This window comes from Balearica regulorum, chromosome 9, assembly GCF_011004875.1.
Source record: "Balearica regulorum gibbericeps isolate bBalReg1 chromosome 9, bBalReg1.pri, whole genome shotgun sequence".
Classification (NCBI taxonomy): Eukaryota; Metazoa; Chordata; class Aves; order Gruiformes; family Gruidae; genus Balearica; species Balearica regulorum.
The window spans coordinates 306,549-325,721 of NC_046192.1; the positions used below are offsets into that span (position 1 = coordinate 306,549).

Sequence of the window (19,173 nt, forward strand, 5' to 3'; positions counted from 1 at the left end):
CGACCCCAGCAGCCCGGTCGACCTTCCCTGGGATCCCCGCTCAGGAGGTGGAAGGTCCCTCCGCAGAATGACAGCAATCCTCCGAAGAATTTGTAGACGGAAGGGCCAGACCGAAAGCAGCTGGTTCGAGGCGCTGGTGGGGAGGGAGCAGGTCCCCAACCGCTGAGCAGCACCCGGCGCTACGACCGTTTCCCGCCCTGTCCGCAGCGAACTACAACTCCCAGGAGGCCGCGGGGCACGGGCCGACGCGCATGCGCGCGGGAGGCCGACGGCCGGGGCGCTGTCCCGCCCTCTCGGCGCACCACATGCAGGGGTGATTGGCTGCGGCGCGGCGCCAGCGGTGGGTTCTGATTGGCTGCGAGGGCCGTTGAGGCGGTTTCCGGAAGGGGGCGGTGGGAGGAGAAGCAATATGGCGGCGGAGAGCGGAGAGGGACAGCAGGAGATGATGGAGGGTGAGAACCTGCTGGGGGCCGGCACGGCCGCGGCCGCTGAGGGGGTCGGGACGGCCCGTCGCTCGGGCATCGCCTCTCGGCGGGTCGGCTGCCAGCCGCGCGCGGTGGGGCTTGCGGGCCCTCCGCGGCCGGGCAGCCCGCGGGCGTCCATTCCGAGGGCGACTGCCCGGGGGGGGACACGGGGCTCTGGCTGGCCGCCGGGCCGGGGATGCGTTCCCTGGGGCGTGGCGTGATGTCTGCCGCCTCCCTGGGGGTCCACGCGCGAGAGGTGGAAGAAGTGGGTTTGTGGAGGTGACCGTGACGTAAAAAATAAAGATAAGAAGGAAATTCCCTGGCATGGTGTTGCTTTTCCTCACTCGACCCGTGAAATGAGAGCAAATGGGGGGGCCGAGGAGGAGCGAGGAGTTTCAGGTCCCCAGGGCCAGGGTGGCCGCCAGAGTTGTGGCTGGTTAAACAGTGAAGGGATCTCGCAGCTTGTGCTGGGGAGATGGTTGCTTTTATCTGCAGGGATTTTTTTTTTTAAATGCCTTTGCTTCTTCATGTCATTGGTACTATTGTACACAATACTGATTTTTTTCTAAAAGCTTTTAAAATGTAATTATAGTTCTAATTCCATCTCCGTAATCTTTGGAATTGCACTTCATTGATCTAAGAAATTTCCTTTTTCCTCCAGTCTTCTTCCCAGATTGTTGGTTTTAGGAAGATGTGATGGGAGGAAAAAGTGCATCCAAAATCAAAGTAGAAACAAGGGGTAAGAGGCCTTTTATTTAAGACTAAACCTTTCATTTAGTTAACTTAGGTTTTCTACTAACTGCATAGTGGTATATGTGAATCCTGGTTATTATATCTGCTTGCTACTTATTCTCCCCCCCACCCCACTGCTGAAAATAGCCTAATTCTGTTATTATGTATCTTATGCAGTTGATAAGCGGATTGAATCGGAGGAGTCGGGAGATGAAGAAGGGAGGAAGCAAGCAGTTCGCTTAGTAACAGACCTCAGTCAGCAGAGCCTGAGAGACGAGCAGAATGGCGAGAACTCCGCAGGTACCTTGCCAGCCGAAATGATCGTGTATGGTAGCGTACGTCTATCGGTCCTTTGTGTTCCTTGTGGCTATGTGATGGTTGTATCAGCGTTAATTAACAACGTGAATCTGCCCTAGAGCAATCTTCTTTAAAAAGAAATAAATGATAGTGTTGTCATTGCTAAAATAAAACTGCCTTCTTGTTATGGAACCACTGATATTACACCTTTTTTTTTTTCTTCCTTATTTATTTATCCATCCGTGCACATTTTGGTCTGAAATCTTTAACATCAAAATGCAAAACACCTTTATTCATACTTTTGTGTGTGTGTAAACATAGTAACTTTCTGTGGAAGGATGCTAGAAATGTTTATTAGAAATAAACAGCAAGAGCTTTTTATAATTCTGCTTAAGTGTATGTAGGTTTTTACCTGAAGAGTTGCCAGATTCCTTTGGAAGGCAAAGACGACTATTTCTAGATAGATTGAAGGAAGCTGTCTCTCTGCTACTGTTTTTACTGTGTGTATTAGTCTGTCAACATTTCTACCCAATGTTCTTTTTTAGCCTGTGTGTGTTGGATGGAAGGGTTTCTCTTCAGTAGCTTGCCTAGAACTTATCAGAGGAGGTCCATTTCTGAAGACCCTGTGTGTCAATATTGTCTGGGCTTTTGGTGCTAGCTAACAATCTGGGATGTAATAGCATCTGTTTGAGAGAGATGTGATTATTGTTGGTCTGGAAATGGAAGTAAAATAATACAGCAAATTTTCTGCAGCAAATTTTAATCCCTTTTGACTGTGTATCTACTGTAGATCCCTCCCAATCTTAATCTTGCCCATTAGAATTTGCAGAAGTATTTTCCAAGCTAGTAAATTATTGTGAGAATTTTAAATCTCATCTCCTTAATTGCAAATGAACTCTATCTCAGTATAATTAATTGTTGATCATAAAACCCCATATATTTATTAATTAAAAAATGCTGCTGTGATGTCAGTAAAAGTGTAAGAGCACACCTTACAAATTGTACTTCCCAAGCACTATGCGATCAATAAAACCAGGTGAATCAGTTGGTCACAATTTTCCTTTGCATGCATGTGACGTTGTTTGTTCAGCTAATGTGATTTAGCTGTGTGTTTGAGGTTGTGTTTTGTATGTTGTTCCCCCAGGAATTCTAGTATTAGAGGAAATACTTCAAGTGACGTACTTTTATTCCAATGAAAGTGAGAAAAACGCATTCAGACTTGGTGGCTGAATTACATTGGATACTATTTAATGTAATGACTGTATGGTTACTGCTTCTTCTTCCAAACCGTTAGGATTCAGAAAACTTCTACTAGGGCAGAGACCAAGCAGAGGAATAATTTTGGAACATTTGAGTTAGCTTCCACAGCCAGCTTTTGAGTTTCTTAGCTGAAAGGAAAATGAAGTGTTTTACATATTTTTCACAGAAGATCATAAATAGAAAGAGCTCAAGCAGCTGAAATTTCAAATTTATCATTTAGCTAATTCTCTGAGGAACAGTGCCTCTGTATAGGAAGCTTATAACTTAGCTATTTATAATACTTCTCGTGCATATGCAGTTAAAAAGTGTAGTTAGGCTTTTAGTTGCGTTAAATGCTTGCGGTACTGTGAACTTATGTAACTCAGTAACTACAGTTCCGTACTGCGGAATTTGGGTTTCCTGAATGTCGTGGTTTTTTCCTACATCTGCAAAGCTGCGTAGCTCGCAGGCATGGGTTACAGAAAAATTTGCTTAAGTAACTTCACTGCCAGAGCAATGTTTTTTTCCCCTTGAGAAACCTGCTGCATAAAAAATTGTGGACTAAAGCGCTGTTTCCATACTTACTGCATGCAGCTGAAATTACAGTTCTGTTTGTAAAGTGATTGTAGAAGGGTCGCTTTAGGGTGTTTTATGTCCCTTTGGTTCATAAATAAAACGTTTGTTGACAATTTATAGGACTGTAAATTTGCTAGAACCATTTTTGTTTCTCTTCTTTGAGAGGAAATGTACTTTAACCTTCTCATACCAATACTGATTTATCAGTGTTATCAGTACACATATCTCAGACTGCTATAAGGAGAATGTTTTATACGCAGTACATAAAGTTTATGAGAGTTGGCCTGATTACATAAATGCTAGTACCTCTGTGTTCAGTTTTAAATTGCTTTTATTTCAGGGAATCCAATACATGTATCCTGTCTGATTTGGTTTTGCACCTTTGGACTTGCGTGGTTTTTTCCCCACAGTGGTTTTACCAGGACTGGTCACTCAAAGCCATATGGCAAAAAAATGAGGAGGGGATGTTCTTGTGTTGAAGTTCCTTCACTCTGAGCTACCCTTTGACAGATCGCAGAACAGAGTATTTAACACATTGCCAAAACCCAACGTGTATAAATGGTCTGTAATGGGTGCTGTTATGAAACATTTAATTTAGAGAAGCCTGACAGCCAAACAAGGTTGAAGGGTTTTTTTGACTTGAATTTTATTTTTGGTTGAAGGATTTTTATTTTTTTTTCTGAGTGCATGACTGGCTTTACTGTTGGACAACTTTAAAATCTCAAAAGGAGAATTTCCTTCACCATGAGTGCTAACTTACTGCAAGTACCACTTAATACAAGAGGAATAGTTTGGGGTTTTGTGTGATATCTCAAATAACTGTTGTTCCAAACTTGGACTGCGTTCTTGTTGTCTGTAAATTCAGCTAGGGTGCTTGTTTGGCTTGGAGCACTTTGTGCTGGCAGCCCTTTGCACCCTAAGAAGTAGGTCAAAGAGATGCAGCCTTGGTAGCAGCAGGTAGGGTATCGCACTCCCCTGCTGAAGTGCATAGCTCCTGATCTGGAAGAAAAATAAGAAAATTAAAGTGTTGCCAACTGCTAGAACACCGGCAGGCATATGTGTGCGTGTCAGTTTTAGTGGCATTTCTATACCACCGCTCGATGTCACCAGGCCTACCAGCTCATTTCACATCACCAAAATATACTTTATGCTCCCTGCTAATTTATGCTATAAAGAATATTAAAAGATGAGGGACAGAGGATTCCTTTTTTCTTAACTTCTGGGAGTCAGTTCAGTTAGTGCTCTTTCGTGTTTGAATGTCCAGGCAAGAGCAGTAACTCAACTACAGCAAGGTAGTTGATGGTGTGTGGAGCTATCAAAACCTTGGAGTTTGATGGCAGTATTAAATAATGTAATGCTTCTACTGTTCAGCCTTACAGTACTACTTACAATGCCAAGCAACAGTAGGAAAAACACTTCTTAAGTGTGGGGAGCATCTGGCATTTACAAGGATGTTGTAGCCATGGTGGGCTATAAAAATAGTCATTGCTTCTGGGTTAGTGGAATGAGCTTGCATACAGTAATGCAGGAGCTAATACAAAGCCTTCGGGATTTGACTGTAGTTACAGTTCCTTGGTTTTTTGGAGGTACATACAAAAGCTACACACATGAATTGGAAAGGGATTGTGTGTTGTATGCTATTTTGCAAAGTTGAATTAGACTTTCTTGGAAATTGGTGCAACCAGCACACTGTCTTCAACAAATGGGAATCAGACGTGAATTATTCAGCATGAATAATCCAGTAAACTTTGCTCCCTCTTGTGCTATGATAGAAGCACAGCAAATGTTGGGCTGTCTTCCAGAGCTATAAAGACATTTCCCAAGAATGTGTATGCAGTGTGATAAACAATGTTTTCTAGCATATTAGTGAGTTCAGTCAAACAAAAGAAGGGAGATCCGTGCAAAAGTGTGCACAACATTGACATAAACTGGCAGTATTTATGAAAGAAAAGCTGAAGAGTGGGATTGTTGAGATGCTTGGTCATCCCTGGCACTATGAGGAGACAGTTTAGATTCCTTCTGGGCGATGTTGTATGAGGCTGTTGGAGGAGCATAGGCACTTTGGATGGTGTATCATTAGAGGGGTGATGGCCCTAAGTGTAAAGAAAAGGAATCCTGCCCAGATCAGTCTTAACCCAGCATTATTCAGCAGCTGCACAGGCAGGCTGGGGAAGGTGCTATTCTTTCTGTGTTTTGCATCCAGGCATGAAATTCTGTTGTTAAGAAATCTTTTTTTTTTTTTTTTCCCCCCCACAACTAGCTGTCATGATGAAGGCCAAATAGGTGAAGTGTATTTGTAATGCAGCAGAATATCCGAACTGTGCATCTCATGTATTTCTTCTTCTGAGGAGCATTTGCTCCCTTTGTCTCTCTGGGTGTTAGCCATTGTAATCTTGCCTCTAGCTATCAGGTAGCAGAGGTTTATCATGTATTTGCTTCTCCTGCAGAAGAAGCAGAGACACCAGTGGACATGGAGACAATTAGCCTGGACCCAGAAGCTGAGGTAAAGGCAGATTTTTGCCCTTACGGGCTTTATACAGCGGGAAGAAAACGTAGGCAAAGGCAAGTATTGAAACCTGGTTAAAAGATCTAACTCTTCTGAAGGTGCTGGCTATCGTGATCTTCCCTGGAATTGATTCAGAGCCTTTAAACTAGATGTAGAGGTGTTTTGTTCTTGATCACTTGCTGAAACATTTTATTACTAATTTAGAATTTTAAATTAAGCATGCAGGCACTGAAAGTGGGGCTATGCTGTAAGCATTATTGGCAGGCTACAAGCTTTTGTGAGAATATCTTTAATGAACTGCTTGCTGCTGTCAGACCTGTGATTTGTAATAGGCACAGGTACTTCACTGGCCTTGTGCCTTGGCATCGGCAGCCTCGTGAGCCTGTTAGCCAGAGAGTTTTTGAGTTTGGGTGGTGAAGTGCTCTATTTCTCTTCGATCGACTGACCTGCCAAACTAGAACATCTGGGGCTGGACAGCAGAGATGTGAAGTGCATCAGCTGATTGCCAGTGCAGAGTTAATGTTCGCAGAACCACCAGATTATTTGAACTATCAGTGGTTCCTGTTCATCTGAGGCCTGGAACTGGAAATAGCAAGGTGTGTTCCGATTAAGCCCTAGCTAAGTGGGTAAGAGAATTTTATGCAATGCTTTATTTGTGCTAGACAGCAGAATTTGTCTATCTCAGTAAATTCAGAATTTACTGCAAAAGATTTCTAATTTTGGCGAAACAATGCTCAGAGTCAGGAAAGGGCTGTTGCCCTTTCGCAGATACTGTGTTTGCAGTTGACAAACTTAGGCCACACGCTTCACCTTTGGTGGCAAAATCATGTGCCAAACCCAATTTTCGCAGGCTCTTTGAAGGGATGTTTTAATCAGCCACACATTTTGTGAGACTATAATTTTCCTTAGAACAAATTACCAGGCTGGTCTTGGAAGAGTGTTTTGAAACAACTGCTGAATCCTTCCATTTCTTTTTCAGGATGTTGACTTGAATCATTTCCGAATTGGGAAGATCGAAGGATTTGAGGTGCTCAAGAAAGTGAAGGTAACAGTCTTGAGCAATAGAGAATGCTTCTTGGAGCTGCAGGTTTTGCATGTCTAACCTTTAAGAGGACAGATACAGGAGTCATCTTTTTTGGCTGAGATCCTAGTGAGGTCACTTCATGTTTAACTGAAGGAGGTAGTGTTTACCCATTTGTCAAGTAGTCATAAAAATTTGCAAGTTGGTTTTGGAAGTGGATGAGCGACAATGCATCAGGGCTCATCCTAGAAGATACATTCTGTACTTGCAAAGCAGGCTTAACATAGAATAATGTAGATTGGAAAGGACCTCTGGAGGTCTTTAGTAAACCCTGCTCAAAGCAGGTCCAGTTAAAGCATGTTGCTTAAGGCCTTCTCCAGTCAAGCTCTTGAGTATTTGCAAGGATGGAGATTACATAGCCCCTCTGGGCTGCTGTTCTAGTGCCTGACTATCTTTGTGGTAAAAAGATTTCCTTCTGTAGAGTTGGAATAAAACAAGAAAAGATTCTATTAAAACAAACCCAACCAACCAAACAACAAAACCCAATGGGGGAAAAACCCCAAAACCTCATTGTCTGTGTGCCAAAAGACTTTACGTGCTGTCATTCATACCCATTTTTCTGTTTGTTTTTAAACTTCTCCCCAACTATTAGACTCTATGTCTCCGTCAGAACTTGATTAAGTGCATTGAGAACCTGGAGCAATTGCAGACCTTGCGGGAACTGGATCTCTATGACAATCAAATCCGGAAGATCGAGAATTTGGAGTCTCTGGTGGAACTTGAGTGAGTCCAGGGGAATCACCAGGATTAGGCTGAGGGTGGTTTGCCACTCACAGTTACTCATGCTGTATTTATTCCAGTGTTTATCACCCAGTCTTTTCTCTTGATTTGTTTGGGCGCTCTGTGAAGGATAATGTCTGTTCTCCGTTGGTATTTAACCTGTGCAGTAAACTAGCTTCATTACCCTGAGGCTCACAGTCAGCTGGAAATGAAATGTGTGCTGTATGAGGCAGCGAGAATGTTAGGTGGTTGCAGCTTCCATCAGGTGCGGAAGTGCTCAGGCGCCCCTTGCTCTTCGTAGCAAGAGCTCCATATAACAGGTTTTTATTCCTGCAGAAAAATGACAAAGAGATTTCAGGTGAGATTAGGACTTTTTTGGGGGGGTGTTAGGGAAGGAGTAGCACTCTTCCCAGTTTCTGGCACTTGTCTGTGATCACTCTGGAGATACGTTACAAAACTCTTTCCACTGGGGCGAGGAGGACTGACGTACTTCCCGCAGCCATAACTGCTTCATGCTTATGGGAGGCCTTGATGTTGTCCTGTCAGAGGCAGATCTTGTAGGCACATCCCTTTCCCGAGGAATATACAGTACTGAAGATTGGCCTCCTCCCACAGTGGGAGCTCCACGGCTGGGCAAAATGATGACTGTCTTCTGCATGCGACAGGTTTTTTTTCTCTATTTTTCCCTGACACACTATAGAAGTATTTTGAAAATTAAATTTATTGTAATTTCTGATAAAAATAAATTATATTTATGTCTCTGGCTTCAAGGCCTAGTAAAGTGCTCGATCTCTGCAGATAGTGAGGTTCCCCACCAATTTACAAGTTCCTCTTCCAGAATCATCCATGTCTGATGGACTGAAGAGACCTTTTTTTTGTTTCACCTCAGGATCCTGGACATCTCCTTTAATGTTCTGCGACACATTGAAGGACTAGATCGGCTTACCCAACTTAAAAAACTCTTCCTTGTCAACAACAAAATCAGCAAAATTGAGAATTTGAGCAACTTGCAGATGCTCCAGATGTTAGAGTTGGGATCCAATCGAATTCGGGTAGGCTTGCTCTGCAAGACGTTAGCTGGAGAATTTTGAGCTCTTTGGCTTGGCATTAGCCTTTTCTGAAAGTGTACTTCATTGGCTTTTACTTGCAATTTTGTTTTTCTTGTTCCAGTCATTTACTGTGTAATTGCTTATTGCTGTGCATGCTGGATCCTTTAATTATGTATGCATGTAATGCCTGGCTACTAAATTACTATTTATGAATTTCTCTCTTTAGCGAACTCATGCATCCCCTGTGTATTGCCTTTTGCAGATGACGGTTTCATCCTGCTAGAGCCAAGCTTATCAAAACTAGCAATTATTGCTTTCTCTTTTCTTCCTAGAGGCCGGTGCTGTGATGATAAAACCTATTGAATGCAAATTTAATTCTAGTTTGATTTGTATGTGTAATTGACAACCTGCTACATCAGTCTCACTCAGGAAAAGAATTTTCTTGAGGCTTTGTTCTGAAGTGCCTCAAAAAACTGATACTGTACTGCCAGTTACTTTTTTGGTTTATTGTGCAGTTTGTGACCTTTTCAATTTAGGTGATTTAAAATCTGTGTCACTTAAAGGGAAGCAGTTCTGAGTAGTCTCTCCTGTCCTTAAGGAATGCTTTTCTGCATTATGCCTAGTGTGTAAGAGAAGTGGTGTAACAGGTGACACAAGACTCGCAACATGCAAAATAAACTATTAATTTTTAGAAGCCTTTTCAATCATATACGTTTTAGAAAATACTTGTAACACATCAGTGCATTCCAATCTGAAAATTGTCTAAGTTAGTGCTCCCCATTTACAATCTCTGAAAAATTGCTTGTTATGCTGAAAGAGCAAAGTAAGAAAATAACTATTTGTCCTCTGTATTTCAGACCTTGTGGAAGCACACTTCTCTTTCTAGATAGGAAGGAAACTTCAGCTCTTAGAAACAACCTTTTAAGGCAGAAATTAAGACTGCTTTTGTGAACTGGAAAAAATTTATTTTGCTCCTAAAGCTAAACTGGACTGAATTCTTTTCCATCCAAAGGAATTTCTACTTTGGAGATGAAATTACTTAGGGAGATAAATCTAGAGTGTGAGAACATCAGCAGATCAGATGAGTGATCAGGAATCTTAGAGTTTGCGTAGGTTGGGGGAACACGAATTAGAGATGCGCTGTCCTTTATTCAGAAACATAACAGGCTAAGCACACTGATCCTTACATTTCAAAAGCATTTCAAAAGCTGAGTTAAGCAAAGCTATACTGTATTCCATATCTAAGCATCATTACCTTCTGGGGAAAAAAAAAATAAATCCAGCTAGATTCCTGAATTGATACTTGTCAAGCCAAAGAATATCTTTTAAACAATTAGGTTACATTTATGTGTGTTTTCTTAGTGTTGAGCCTGTGCATCAAACACAAAACAAACTGACCAAAACCCCCAAAGTTATCACCATATGGGTAACACAAGCTTCTTCAATTACTTTATTTTTAGCGTTTTTTTCTGTTTATGTGTTAATTCTATTCTGACTTCTTCAAACAGCACTGCTCTGTGCTTCTAATTGCTTTACTGGAGTAACCTGTGCCTAGGCTAGGCGTGAAGAAATACATCTCATGCTATTTGGGGGCACCTAGAACTTTTAATAGTTTTCTGTTGGCTAGGTGCTTTACAGGTGGGCATATCCTGAACTCTTTAGGTAAAAGCCTGTTCCGATAGACTCATCCCCTGTGCATTAAAGCTTCTGCAGCAGTTCTGTCTTAGTAATTTTGCTGCACACTCTAACCTTTTGGAGTGCAGCGACCCTGGAGTCGGTCCTGACTTACTAAGCACTTGTAGTTCTGTTCCTTTTGTATGAATGGTGGGAAAGCAGAACTTTATGCTTGAGCTGATGCATTTTCATGCTTTTTTCCCCAAAGCTGGACTGAGGCAACTACTAGCAAACATTTCTTTATTTGTTCCTTAGTTTTTTTCTGCTTGTGTCCATCTGTTTTATACTCTCACTTAAGTGTGGCTTTTTTATAGCTTTAAGTAGGTTTTTTTTTTTTTCCCCCTGACTGTTTCTTCTCAGTATCCTCAGAGTCACAAGTATTTCCTCCTGAGGGCTGGGGGAGTTACCAATGAGCAACAAATCTGTCATTTTCTTGCAAGGTCAGAACAGGGGTAAGTGCACAGGCTAGAAGGAGGGGGGATCCAAATCTGAGCTGATAAACACCTCATGTTTAATCTGTTGGCAATTGTGGGACAGAGGTTGAAAAGCTTCTTTCCTTTCCAGAGTGTATCTATAAATTCATTGTGTGTGTGTTTGTGTCCATGTTCCTCTTCCTTTGTACACACATGGGTAAACGTGCACACACACACATGCACAGAGTAATCGTAAGTGGTGCTAGGACTCAGTAGCCTGTCTCACCAGCACTACTAGTCTCTGAAACTCTGCCTGGGAAGAAGGATGTGAAAAAGCTGAGATGTCACAAGGTACTTGGGCGCAGCTGTGTGTATCTATATCCATATTACTATTCTTCTGTGAGCTGAAGTCTGTTTTTAAAATTCTTGTCTCTTCTGACGGCACCTTTTTTTTTTTTCAATTGAGAGGCTTTCCCCTGAAAAAAACCATTATGTTTTCTTTCCTACTGTTTACAGGAGCCTTTTCTAAACCAACCCTTTTCCCCTTTTCTTGCGTTTTTTTTTCTCCTCTATTTGTGCTTTCTGGTGTCCCTTTCCTTTGTAAAGAAAGAATATGGTTCTTCTTGATGCCTCACGGAGATCCTTATTTTCTCCCACTGAAGGCTGAGCTCAGGACTTAAACTGATACAGTGTATATGTTCTGCCAGTAGCATGTATATTTAAAACATGCATGTCACTTAAATTGTTATGCGTGTGTTCTGCCAGTAGCATGAATATATAGCGAGTAAATACATTAACACATACACCAATGAGAGTTAACCTTGCTTATGACAGAGAAACTGTTATGCAGAGAAGCTAAACAGCTTGCCTCTGACTGTCTTATGCAGTCACTGATGGTCAGGACTAAATGTGCAAATTGTATTTTCTCCTCCCAGATTCTCTTGCCGTTCACTAGTGTCAGATTTCTCTTGCCTCATGAGTATCTCTTGCCCTTGGATATACCTTATGGCCCAGGGAATGTCACTTTCGGTGCTCCCTGGGCCTTTTCATTCTCTGCTCTTGCTGCCTGGACAGTGGAGACAACAGCTGGGATGAAGCGATGAAAATCAGTGAATAGTGGTGCCACAAGCCAGCTGTCACATGGGCTGAGGTTCACCGTCACTGCACAAAGTCCTGCACTTACTCAGCTCTTGGGTCACAGGGGAGGAATTGTGTTGTGGAACCGGCAGGCTTGTGTTTCTCAGGAGTGCAGCTCCGTGGGTCAAGGCTGTAAAATGCATCATAGGTTGGAGTTTTGCTTCACAACAATAACGCTGTCTCCTTTGGTCATTTTGCAGGCAATTGAAAACATCGACGCCTTGGCTAATCTTGACAGTCTGTTCCTTGGAAAGAATAAAATCACCAAGCTCCAGAACTTGGATGCACTGACAAACTTGACTGTACTCAGTATACAGGTATTGATTCTGCTTTGTACTGATAAGTTTTGGACAGCCTTGGTTACGTGAACCACCTTGTAATTTATAAGCTCTTCTGAACCAGCAGATCTTCAGTGTTTGAGTCAAACTCCTGTACTGGAAGAACGTGTGAGATTCTCTGGGCTGTCTTTTCTCATCTTTTCCTACTAAGTGAGATTGACAGACACTGATAAAATGCTAAAACAAATGTTTGGTTTGTATGGAAGAGAGAACAGGAAATTAATGTTATCCCCCATTTCCTTCCTGAAATACCGTTTCCTAATATATTACAGTAACATCAAATGAGTTACGCCAGGGAAGCTGTCATCATGGCAGTGGGCTCAGTGTCACTACATTCTTCCTGAAGAGGGAAGAAAAGTAAACAAGCCCGTGCTAAATGAAATCTGTCCACGATGAGCTTATGGAAAGTTTCTTCCTCTTTAAAAAGGGGAATAAAAGGTACTCGACTAATTTCTTTTGTTGAGTCTCCTTCTCATCCATATGACACTGCTAGTGCATTCTAGTATGTCTTACAGCTGTTGGTAAGAAGGGCGTACTCGCTACATGTTGTAGTAGCTGTATGCATCGTAATTCTGTAGGACGTAAAGAGTTATGTACAGTGGAGCATATTGGGATTGAAGTGTTGTAACTTCCCTTCTGACCATTCCATTAAAAAACCTACAAAACGAATGCTGTTAGTGCATAGGCCCGTTGTTTCTAAAGACACAAAGTGGAAAACTTTCAGGCTACAACTTTTGATGGGAAGGTCAGAGTCTGATTCTACTAAATTTAGAGACTCTGGCTCCCATGGAACTTCCTTGTGTCCAGTGGTACAGAGATCAAATGAGCTGAGCTCATGAGATCAATGTGGACCCAAGCAGACAGTTTCCCCTTCCTATCCATACTTCAGAGAAATGCTTTTTCTCCAGTGATTCGCTTGGGTTTTGGTTTGTTTAGAGTGGACTTAAACTGCTCTTGCACTTTCAGAATAACCGTCTGACCAAGATTGAGGGGCTGCAGAGCTTGGTGAATTTGCGTGAGTTGTACCTCAGCCACAATGGCATCGAAGTCATCGAGGGACTGGAGAACAATGTGAGCAGGCTCTTGCTAACTGTGTGACAGAATTGTTGCCCTAAGCTGCTGCCGTTACTGGCTGTGCTTTTCTGGAAGTTTTTGTTCCTCAGCTTCCCTAGTTCCGTATGGAGTCCTGAGTCTCTTGAAAAAACCACAAAGATCCCAGTATTTGTTAGATTAAAATATCTTGCATGGGTGAAGCTCCTCCAGATCTTCTGGAGTAGAATTGTTTTTGTGACCTGAGGAGGGGAAGCACAAGATGTGGTTAGTGCAGCAGCCTGGCTGATCTTCAGTGATGGAAAGACTGATGGCCACAGCTGGCTGTCTCTGCTGCAGCCGTTCAGACAGAACCCTGTAGATATCCGTGAGTTCTTTTCAACTGGACAACAGCTGGAGCTGGGAGTAAGAGAGACAAGCTGTAGCTTCCCTTCATGTCAGTATACATTTCTAAATTTCTGGATAGGATTGATTTTCCAGAAGCTTGTAGCATTTTCATTCTCACCCAACAGTAGGTGGCATTGTCAGAGAGCGGAGACAATCTGGAGCTTAGTTGGCTATGTGCAAGGCAGGAAAAAACCCCTTTTTCTAATCCTCTTGTTTCCTGCTGCAAAAAGCTTGTTCAACTCTGCTGCTCGAGATGACGCTTATGATCTGATTTTTAACGGATTCCCCTTCTTAATGTATTACACGAAAAGTTCACTTTTTAGGAGCCCTTGGCTGGCGGTTGCCATCCGGCCAGTAATTGCTTTCATTTTTGTTGCATGGCTTCTGGGAGGTCAGTAACCCAGCTTAATTAAAAACAGTTTTCCGTGCTATATTTAGGCAGTGAGAGTTCTTGAGCTGCCTGTAAGCAGCTGGTAATAATGTCTCTTTGCTTCTGACAGTTTCCAACTCTGGGCTTGAAAAAAGTGGGACAGAGAAGATGCAAGGAAATCCAGTCTAATGTATTTGTGTTTGCTTGTCTAGAACAAACTCACAATGCTGGACATTGCATCCAACAGAATCAAGAAGATTGAAAATATCAGTCACCTAACAGAGCTGCAGGAATTCTGGGTAAGCACAGGCTGGAGCTGTTCCCCAAAATGTCTGTACAATGGTGAAAGAAACCCTTCTGACGGGGAGCAGTGGGACGGTGGCATATGTGTATGTCTTGGAGGGAAGTCTTCCTGTTCTGGTGACCAGCATTGAGGGAGGGGATTCTGCCCCTCTGCTCCGCTCTGGTGAGACCCCCCTGCAGTGCTGCGTCCAGCTCGGGGGTCCCCAGGACAAGAAGGACACGGAGCTGTTGGAGCGAGTCCAGAGGAGGCCACGGAGATGATCCGAGGGCTGGAGCACCTCTGCTATGGAGACCTCAGGATGAGAGAGTTGGGGTGGTTCAGCCTGGAGAAGAGAAGGCTGCAGGGAGACCTTAGAGCCCCTTCCAGTCCCTGCAGGGGCTCCAGGAAAGCTGGAGAGGGGCTGGTGCCAAGGGCAGGGAGTGACAGGATACGGGTTAATGGGTTTAAACACAAAGAGGGGAGATGGAGATGGGATGTGAGGCAGAAATTCTTCCCTGTGAGGGTGGTGAGGCCCTGGCAGAGGGTGCCCAGAGAAGCTGTGGCTGCCCCTGGCTCCCTGGCAGTGTTCAAGGCCAGGTTGGATGGGGCTTTGGGCAACCTGGGCTAGTGGAGGGTGTCCCTGCCCATGGCAGGGCAGTGGGACTGGATGGGCTTTGAGGACCCAAGCCATCTATGATTCTATGAAGATCTTGACAGTCTGTGTGGGTAGAGTATGATGGTTTCCCCTAAGGAAAGAGTTGAGCTTAAAATTTTTTTTGCAGGGCTTTGCTTAGCGGTTAACGAGCCTGTCTCTACCTAGGAAATCGGGCTTGCCTTCACGCTTGTGATGGTTATGAAACAGCCATACTGTGTCCTATTTTTGCAGATCTCATGTTTCTTTAAGTGAGCATGACAGTGTAATGGGGAACCTGGTACTGTCTCACCACCGCACCGGAGCACAGTGCTTGTTTAGAGCAGAGTCAATGTGTTCATGTCTTAAATATGAAGAAAATGAAACTGTCTTCTAGTTTACTTCTGTTCCTATGAGGCAGATAACTGTTATGGGTTGCTTCTGTTTCTTTCTGGCACTCTAAATAACGAAGCCCTGTGTCACACACAAGTCTGGTCAGGAAACATCAGTACCCTGCCATACGGGAGGGCGTGTGTTACAAATCTGCTCATGTTTGGGGGCAAAAAAGCAGCAGATGTGGATGAGTTGGCCTGTGCTTTAGCTCGTGTAGAGTTTCTGCATGTCAAGGCTGAGAATGAGTTGTGCTGCTTAATGTCTCTCCCTTGGAGTTCAGTGACTTAAACTCTTGGGCAGAGGCTGGGATAAAAGGAGTGGAAAGCAGCTGCAAATGAAACCAAGCTAGAGTCTGGAGTCCAGGATCTGCTTGGACTGTTTTCCTCGTCTTGCAGTGTGGCATAGCAGATGGTTAGTGGTGTTATCTGGCCGTGCCTATTCTGTAAGGAGCCCTTTAACTAACAGTAGCTGAGAAGCCCGATTAACATGGCATCTTTTGAGCAGTAAAAATGAGACAGTGCAGTGTGGCTGGTGTGGGACCTGTCACGATCCTTTGCAATTTCCTCCAGTCTTCATCTTTGCTGTTGCTCTGTTTATAGAAGAAGGCGTTGCACAGCTGTTTCCGCTTGTTTTACAGAAAGTAAAGGGAAGATCCTAACCTCCCTGCAGTTCCTTTGCAAAAACTCTGGTGCCTTTACAGAGTCCTTTGTCAAAGCAGAGCATTGGCCAAGATAGGTTGGCTGAATCTGGAAAACGCCCTCCTGGCTTTTTCCCACTTTAACACAGTTTACCCTGGGTGTCTGATGTGAGGAACAGTTGTTGAGGAGGCCCAGAGCCAACCCATTGATTTTTATTTTTTTAATAATTTTTTTAAAGGTGTTATTGCTGTAGTAACTGCCTCTGTATCCAAAACCAAAGGGTGGCTGAAGTCTGTGGGTTGGACAGCACATGGCCACCTTGCACACTTTGCTTCCTTGCCAGGCAGTTGAAGCGTTCATCCCCTTGCATGGGACTTCCTTTGCAGTGCCAGCAACAAGGCAGCTCCCGGCCTGATGGGAGGAGAACCTGAATCGGAGAGCTTGGCGCTTTCTCTGGAGTGTGGAAGCAGTTTTTGTGGGGAAGTGATGTAAAGGGGAGAGGAAAATGTCACTTTTCAGATCAGCTTGGACCTTTTTTAACATTTCTGACGAAGTCATGAAAGTAAAGATAGATGTTACAGCGGAAGAAAATCTTGATATAAAGATTTCCAACCCGTAAATGAACAATGTGTGGGCTGGGACACTCTGTATAGACTGTCCCTGGGTCTTTCCCAGCGTACTAGTTGGAATGGATGTGCTGTCCAAAGGTGAAGCCTTTGACCGGCAACCCAGGACAGTGTGGGGAAGTTGGAGGTGGTTAGCGAGGCTGGAACCTGAGACAGGAAAGCACATCTCAGAGGTTCTGGGGGAGAAGGACCAGGTAGACAGGGTGGTCTTAAATGTGCGTGAGGACTGTACAGTTACTGCCACTGGGTAGTAGTAATCCTGAGCAGCATCGGGGGCTCCTGCTAACCAGGCTTAGCTTGCAACTATCTGTCTGACTGAGCGTGCCTGTATGTGCTCTGCAGATGAACGATAATCTCGTCGAGAGCTGGAGTGACCTGGATGAGCTGAAAGGAGCGAAGAACTTGGAAACTGTGTATCTGGAGCGAAACCCCTTGCAAAAGGATCCCCAGTACCGGCGCAAAATCATGCTGGCCCTCCCGACTGTCCGGCAGATTGATGCCACGTTTGTTCGATTCTGAACCTCCTGCTGCCCGCTCTCTCCTGCCCTCCTTGGAGAAATGTCCCAACTGGGTTTTTTATCCACTTACCACTCCCCAGGTCTTCAGTACACCGACACAGAGCAAACGGTCAACAAAAAGCACTGAATACCAGATCTTGTGTAAAATGCACTCATTGTTTTTGAAATGTTGTTGTTATTATTATTAAATCTTAACACAAGAGACTTCCTTGTACTTGCATCTGTTATTTGTGGGGGAGGTTTTGCCAGAAAGTGTTTGCAACAGACCGAAGCCGCTTGAAGCTGTTTGCTGACTTCTGTTGACTCAGTGACATGCCTTGAGGTTAGTGACCTCCTTCCAGACTTTGTTTTTCCAGATCCAGGCTCAATGGTGGTCTTAAAAAATGTGAAAAGACAGTGATGGTGTTGATGTGGGGAAAAATCTGATAAAGATGCTCATCCAGGTTATCAGGTGTGAGTGGGTACTAAATATCTGCTTGTAAAGCTTGGGGGCAGGGGGAGAGGGGGGAATTTTTGTTTTGTTTTGTTTTTAAATGCGGCTTGAGTCATGAAAGCAGTGTGGGGATGTACACGCCTGGATGAGCTACTGGCCTTCATGGAGCCACTGATGGTAGGGCTTCCATGTTCAAATGTGCTGTAGACTGAGGTGGGAACTGAAAAGGGGTTAAAAAGCGTGAGATAAGGGGGGCTATGGATCCCCCTTGAGGCGGTGAGGGATCTAGGCCATGCTTACAGGTTCTTTATTGGTGGTTGTGGCTTCATTTGCCTCCTGCTTTCCCAGGATTTGTCGGAACGAAGCACAGGAGCTGCTGAGGTGCATTGCTCCTTCCTGGGCTGAAGCTGAGGCCGCTTCCAGATTGAGGAGTGCTGGATCTGCCCTGCAGCTCCTCGATGGTCATAGTGAACATCTCCACTGCCTGAAGTGAAGCTGAAAGGCTCAGTGGACATTCTGATTTTTATCAAAAAATGAGTGGACCTACTCTAGAGAGAGCCATTGAGCATGACTTCAGATATGTCTATGTTACAAATGCCGCTGAGGTCCCTTGGTAGAAACCCATGATAAAGCCCACCACTGCTGGGTGACAGCTGTCATCTTCAAGCCGCCAGTGCCTGCTGGAGCAGGCTTTATTTGTGATGGGAGTCTTAAGAACTTTTGTGACTGCAGCCTCTTGCAGTATTTAGGAGTTAGGCCTGTTCTGTGGCCGACATATTCAGCATTGTCTTAGCATCATCATTTGCTTGTTATTAATACTAAGTTAATAAAACTGATATTAATACATTAAATATGTTAATGCCACTGGCCAGCAAGGTCAGGGTTTGGTGGCACTTCGTTACAGATGGGGTTTGCACTCAGGAAACAATATGAATCACGTCCTGCTTCCACCAGATACGGTGATGTGGCATTGCCGTCCCTCTGTGCCCGTGTTTGAGCTGGGCAATTCAACTTTGTACCTCCAGTGGCTGGAAACCCTCCCTGGAAGCACAAACCTCCCTGGAGGGTTTGCCATCTGCCACTGTGTTTGTCTAACAGTTGTGTCATCAGCCCAAGGGAACAGCCGCGGGCATTTCAGTGTGTGCTGGCTGGGCTGACACATGGGCATGTCAGAGGAACATAGCAATGGAACATATTTTAGATATGAAAGCTGTTCAAAGGATGTGTAGGTTTGCAAGTTCTCAGGAGAAAAAAAAGGCAAATTCTGGCTGTTTTTTAAGGAAGACAATCCCTTCCTTCTGTTGGGGATTGGACCAGAGCTGATAGCAACGGGGTGTCAGTGTTGGCAGGAGATGTGCTGGTCACTGCACGTCAGCCTCCAAGGTTTTGTTGGGCCACTGCCCATCAGAGCTGTGTTCTGTCCTGCTGCCCTGTCAAACCAGAGAGAGCTGTAATAAGAAAAAAATGGGAGGAGTGGTGGACAATTTGCTCTTGGTGATACTTTGATTCATTCTGATCTGACCTGGATTTGAATCTTTGACGGAGTGGGGGGAACGCCTTCTTCTTCAGCAGGAGACCAGTAGTATTAAGCAAGACAGTGTCCTGTGGAAGCTTTCGG

At 44.1% G+C, this 19,173-nt stretch overlaps 1 protein-coding gene across 2 annotated transcripts; it reads left to right on the top strand.

The window, feature by feature from the left end:
- Positions 1-307: 307 nt before the first annotated feature.
- PPP1R7 (protein phosphatase 1 regulatory subunit 7) lies at positions 308-17,326 on the top strand. Of its 2 annotated transcripts, XM_075760621.1 has the most exons (11): positions 346-452; positions 1,126-1,203; positions 1,374-1,496; positions 5,756-5,811; positions 6,794-6,859; positions 7,488-7,618; positions 8,505-8,667; positions 12,089-12,205; positions 13,193-13,297; positions 14,246-14,332; positions 16,947-17,326. In XM_075760621.1, the coding sequence occupies exons 2-11, from the start codon at positions 1,161-1,163 to the stop codon at positions 17,121-17,123; spliced, it is 1,068 nt and encodes a 355-aa protein (XP_075616736.1). In that variant the 5' UTR covers positions 346-452; positions 1,126-1,160; the 3' UTR covers positions 17,124-17,326. The 2 variants fall into 2 exon arrangements, with proteins under 2 accessions (XP_075616737.1, XP_075616736.1); XM_075760622.1 differs by lacking the exon at positions 1,126-1,203 and having other exon boundaries at positions 308-452.
- Positions 17,327-19,173: the final 1,847 nt, after the last annotated feature.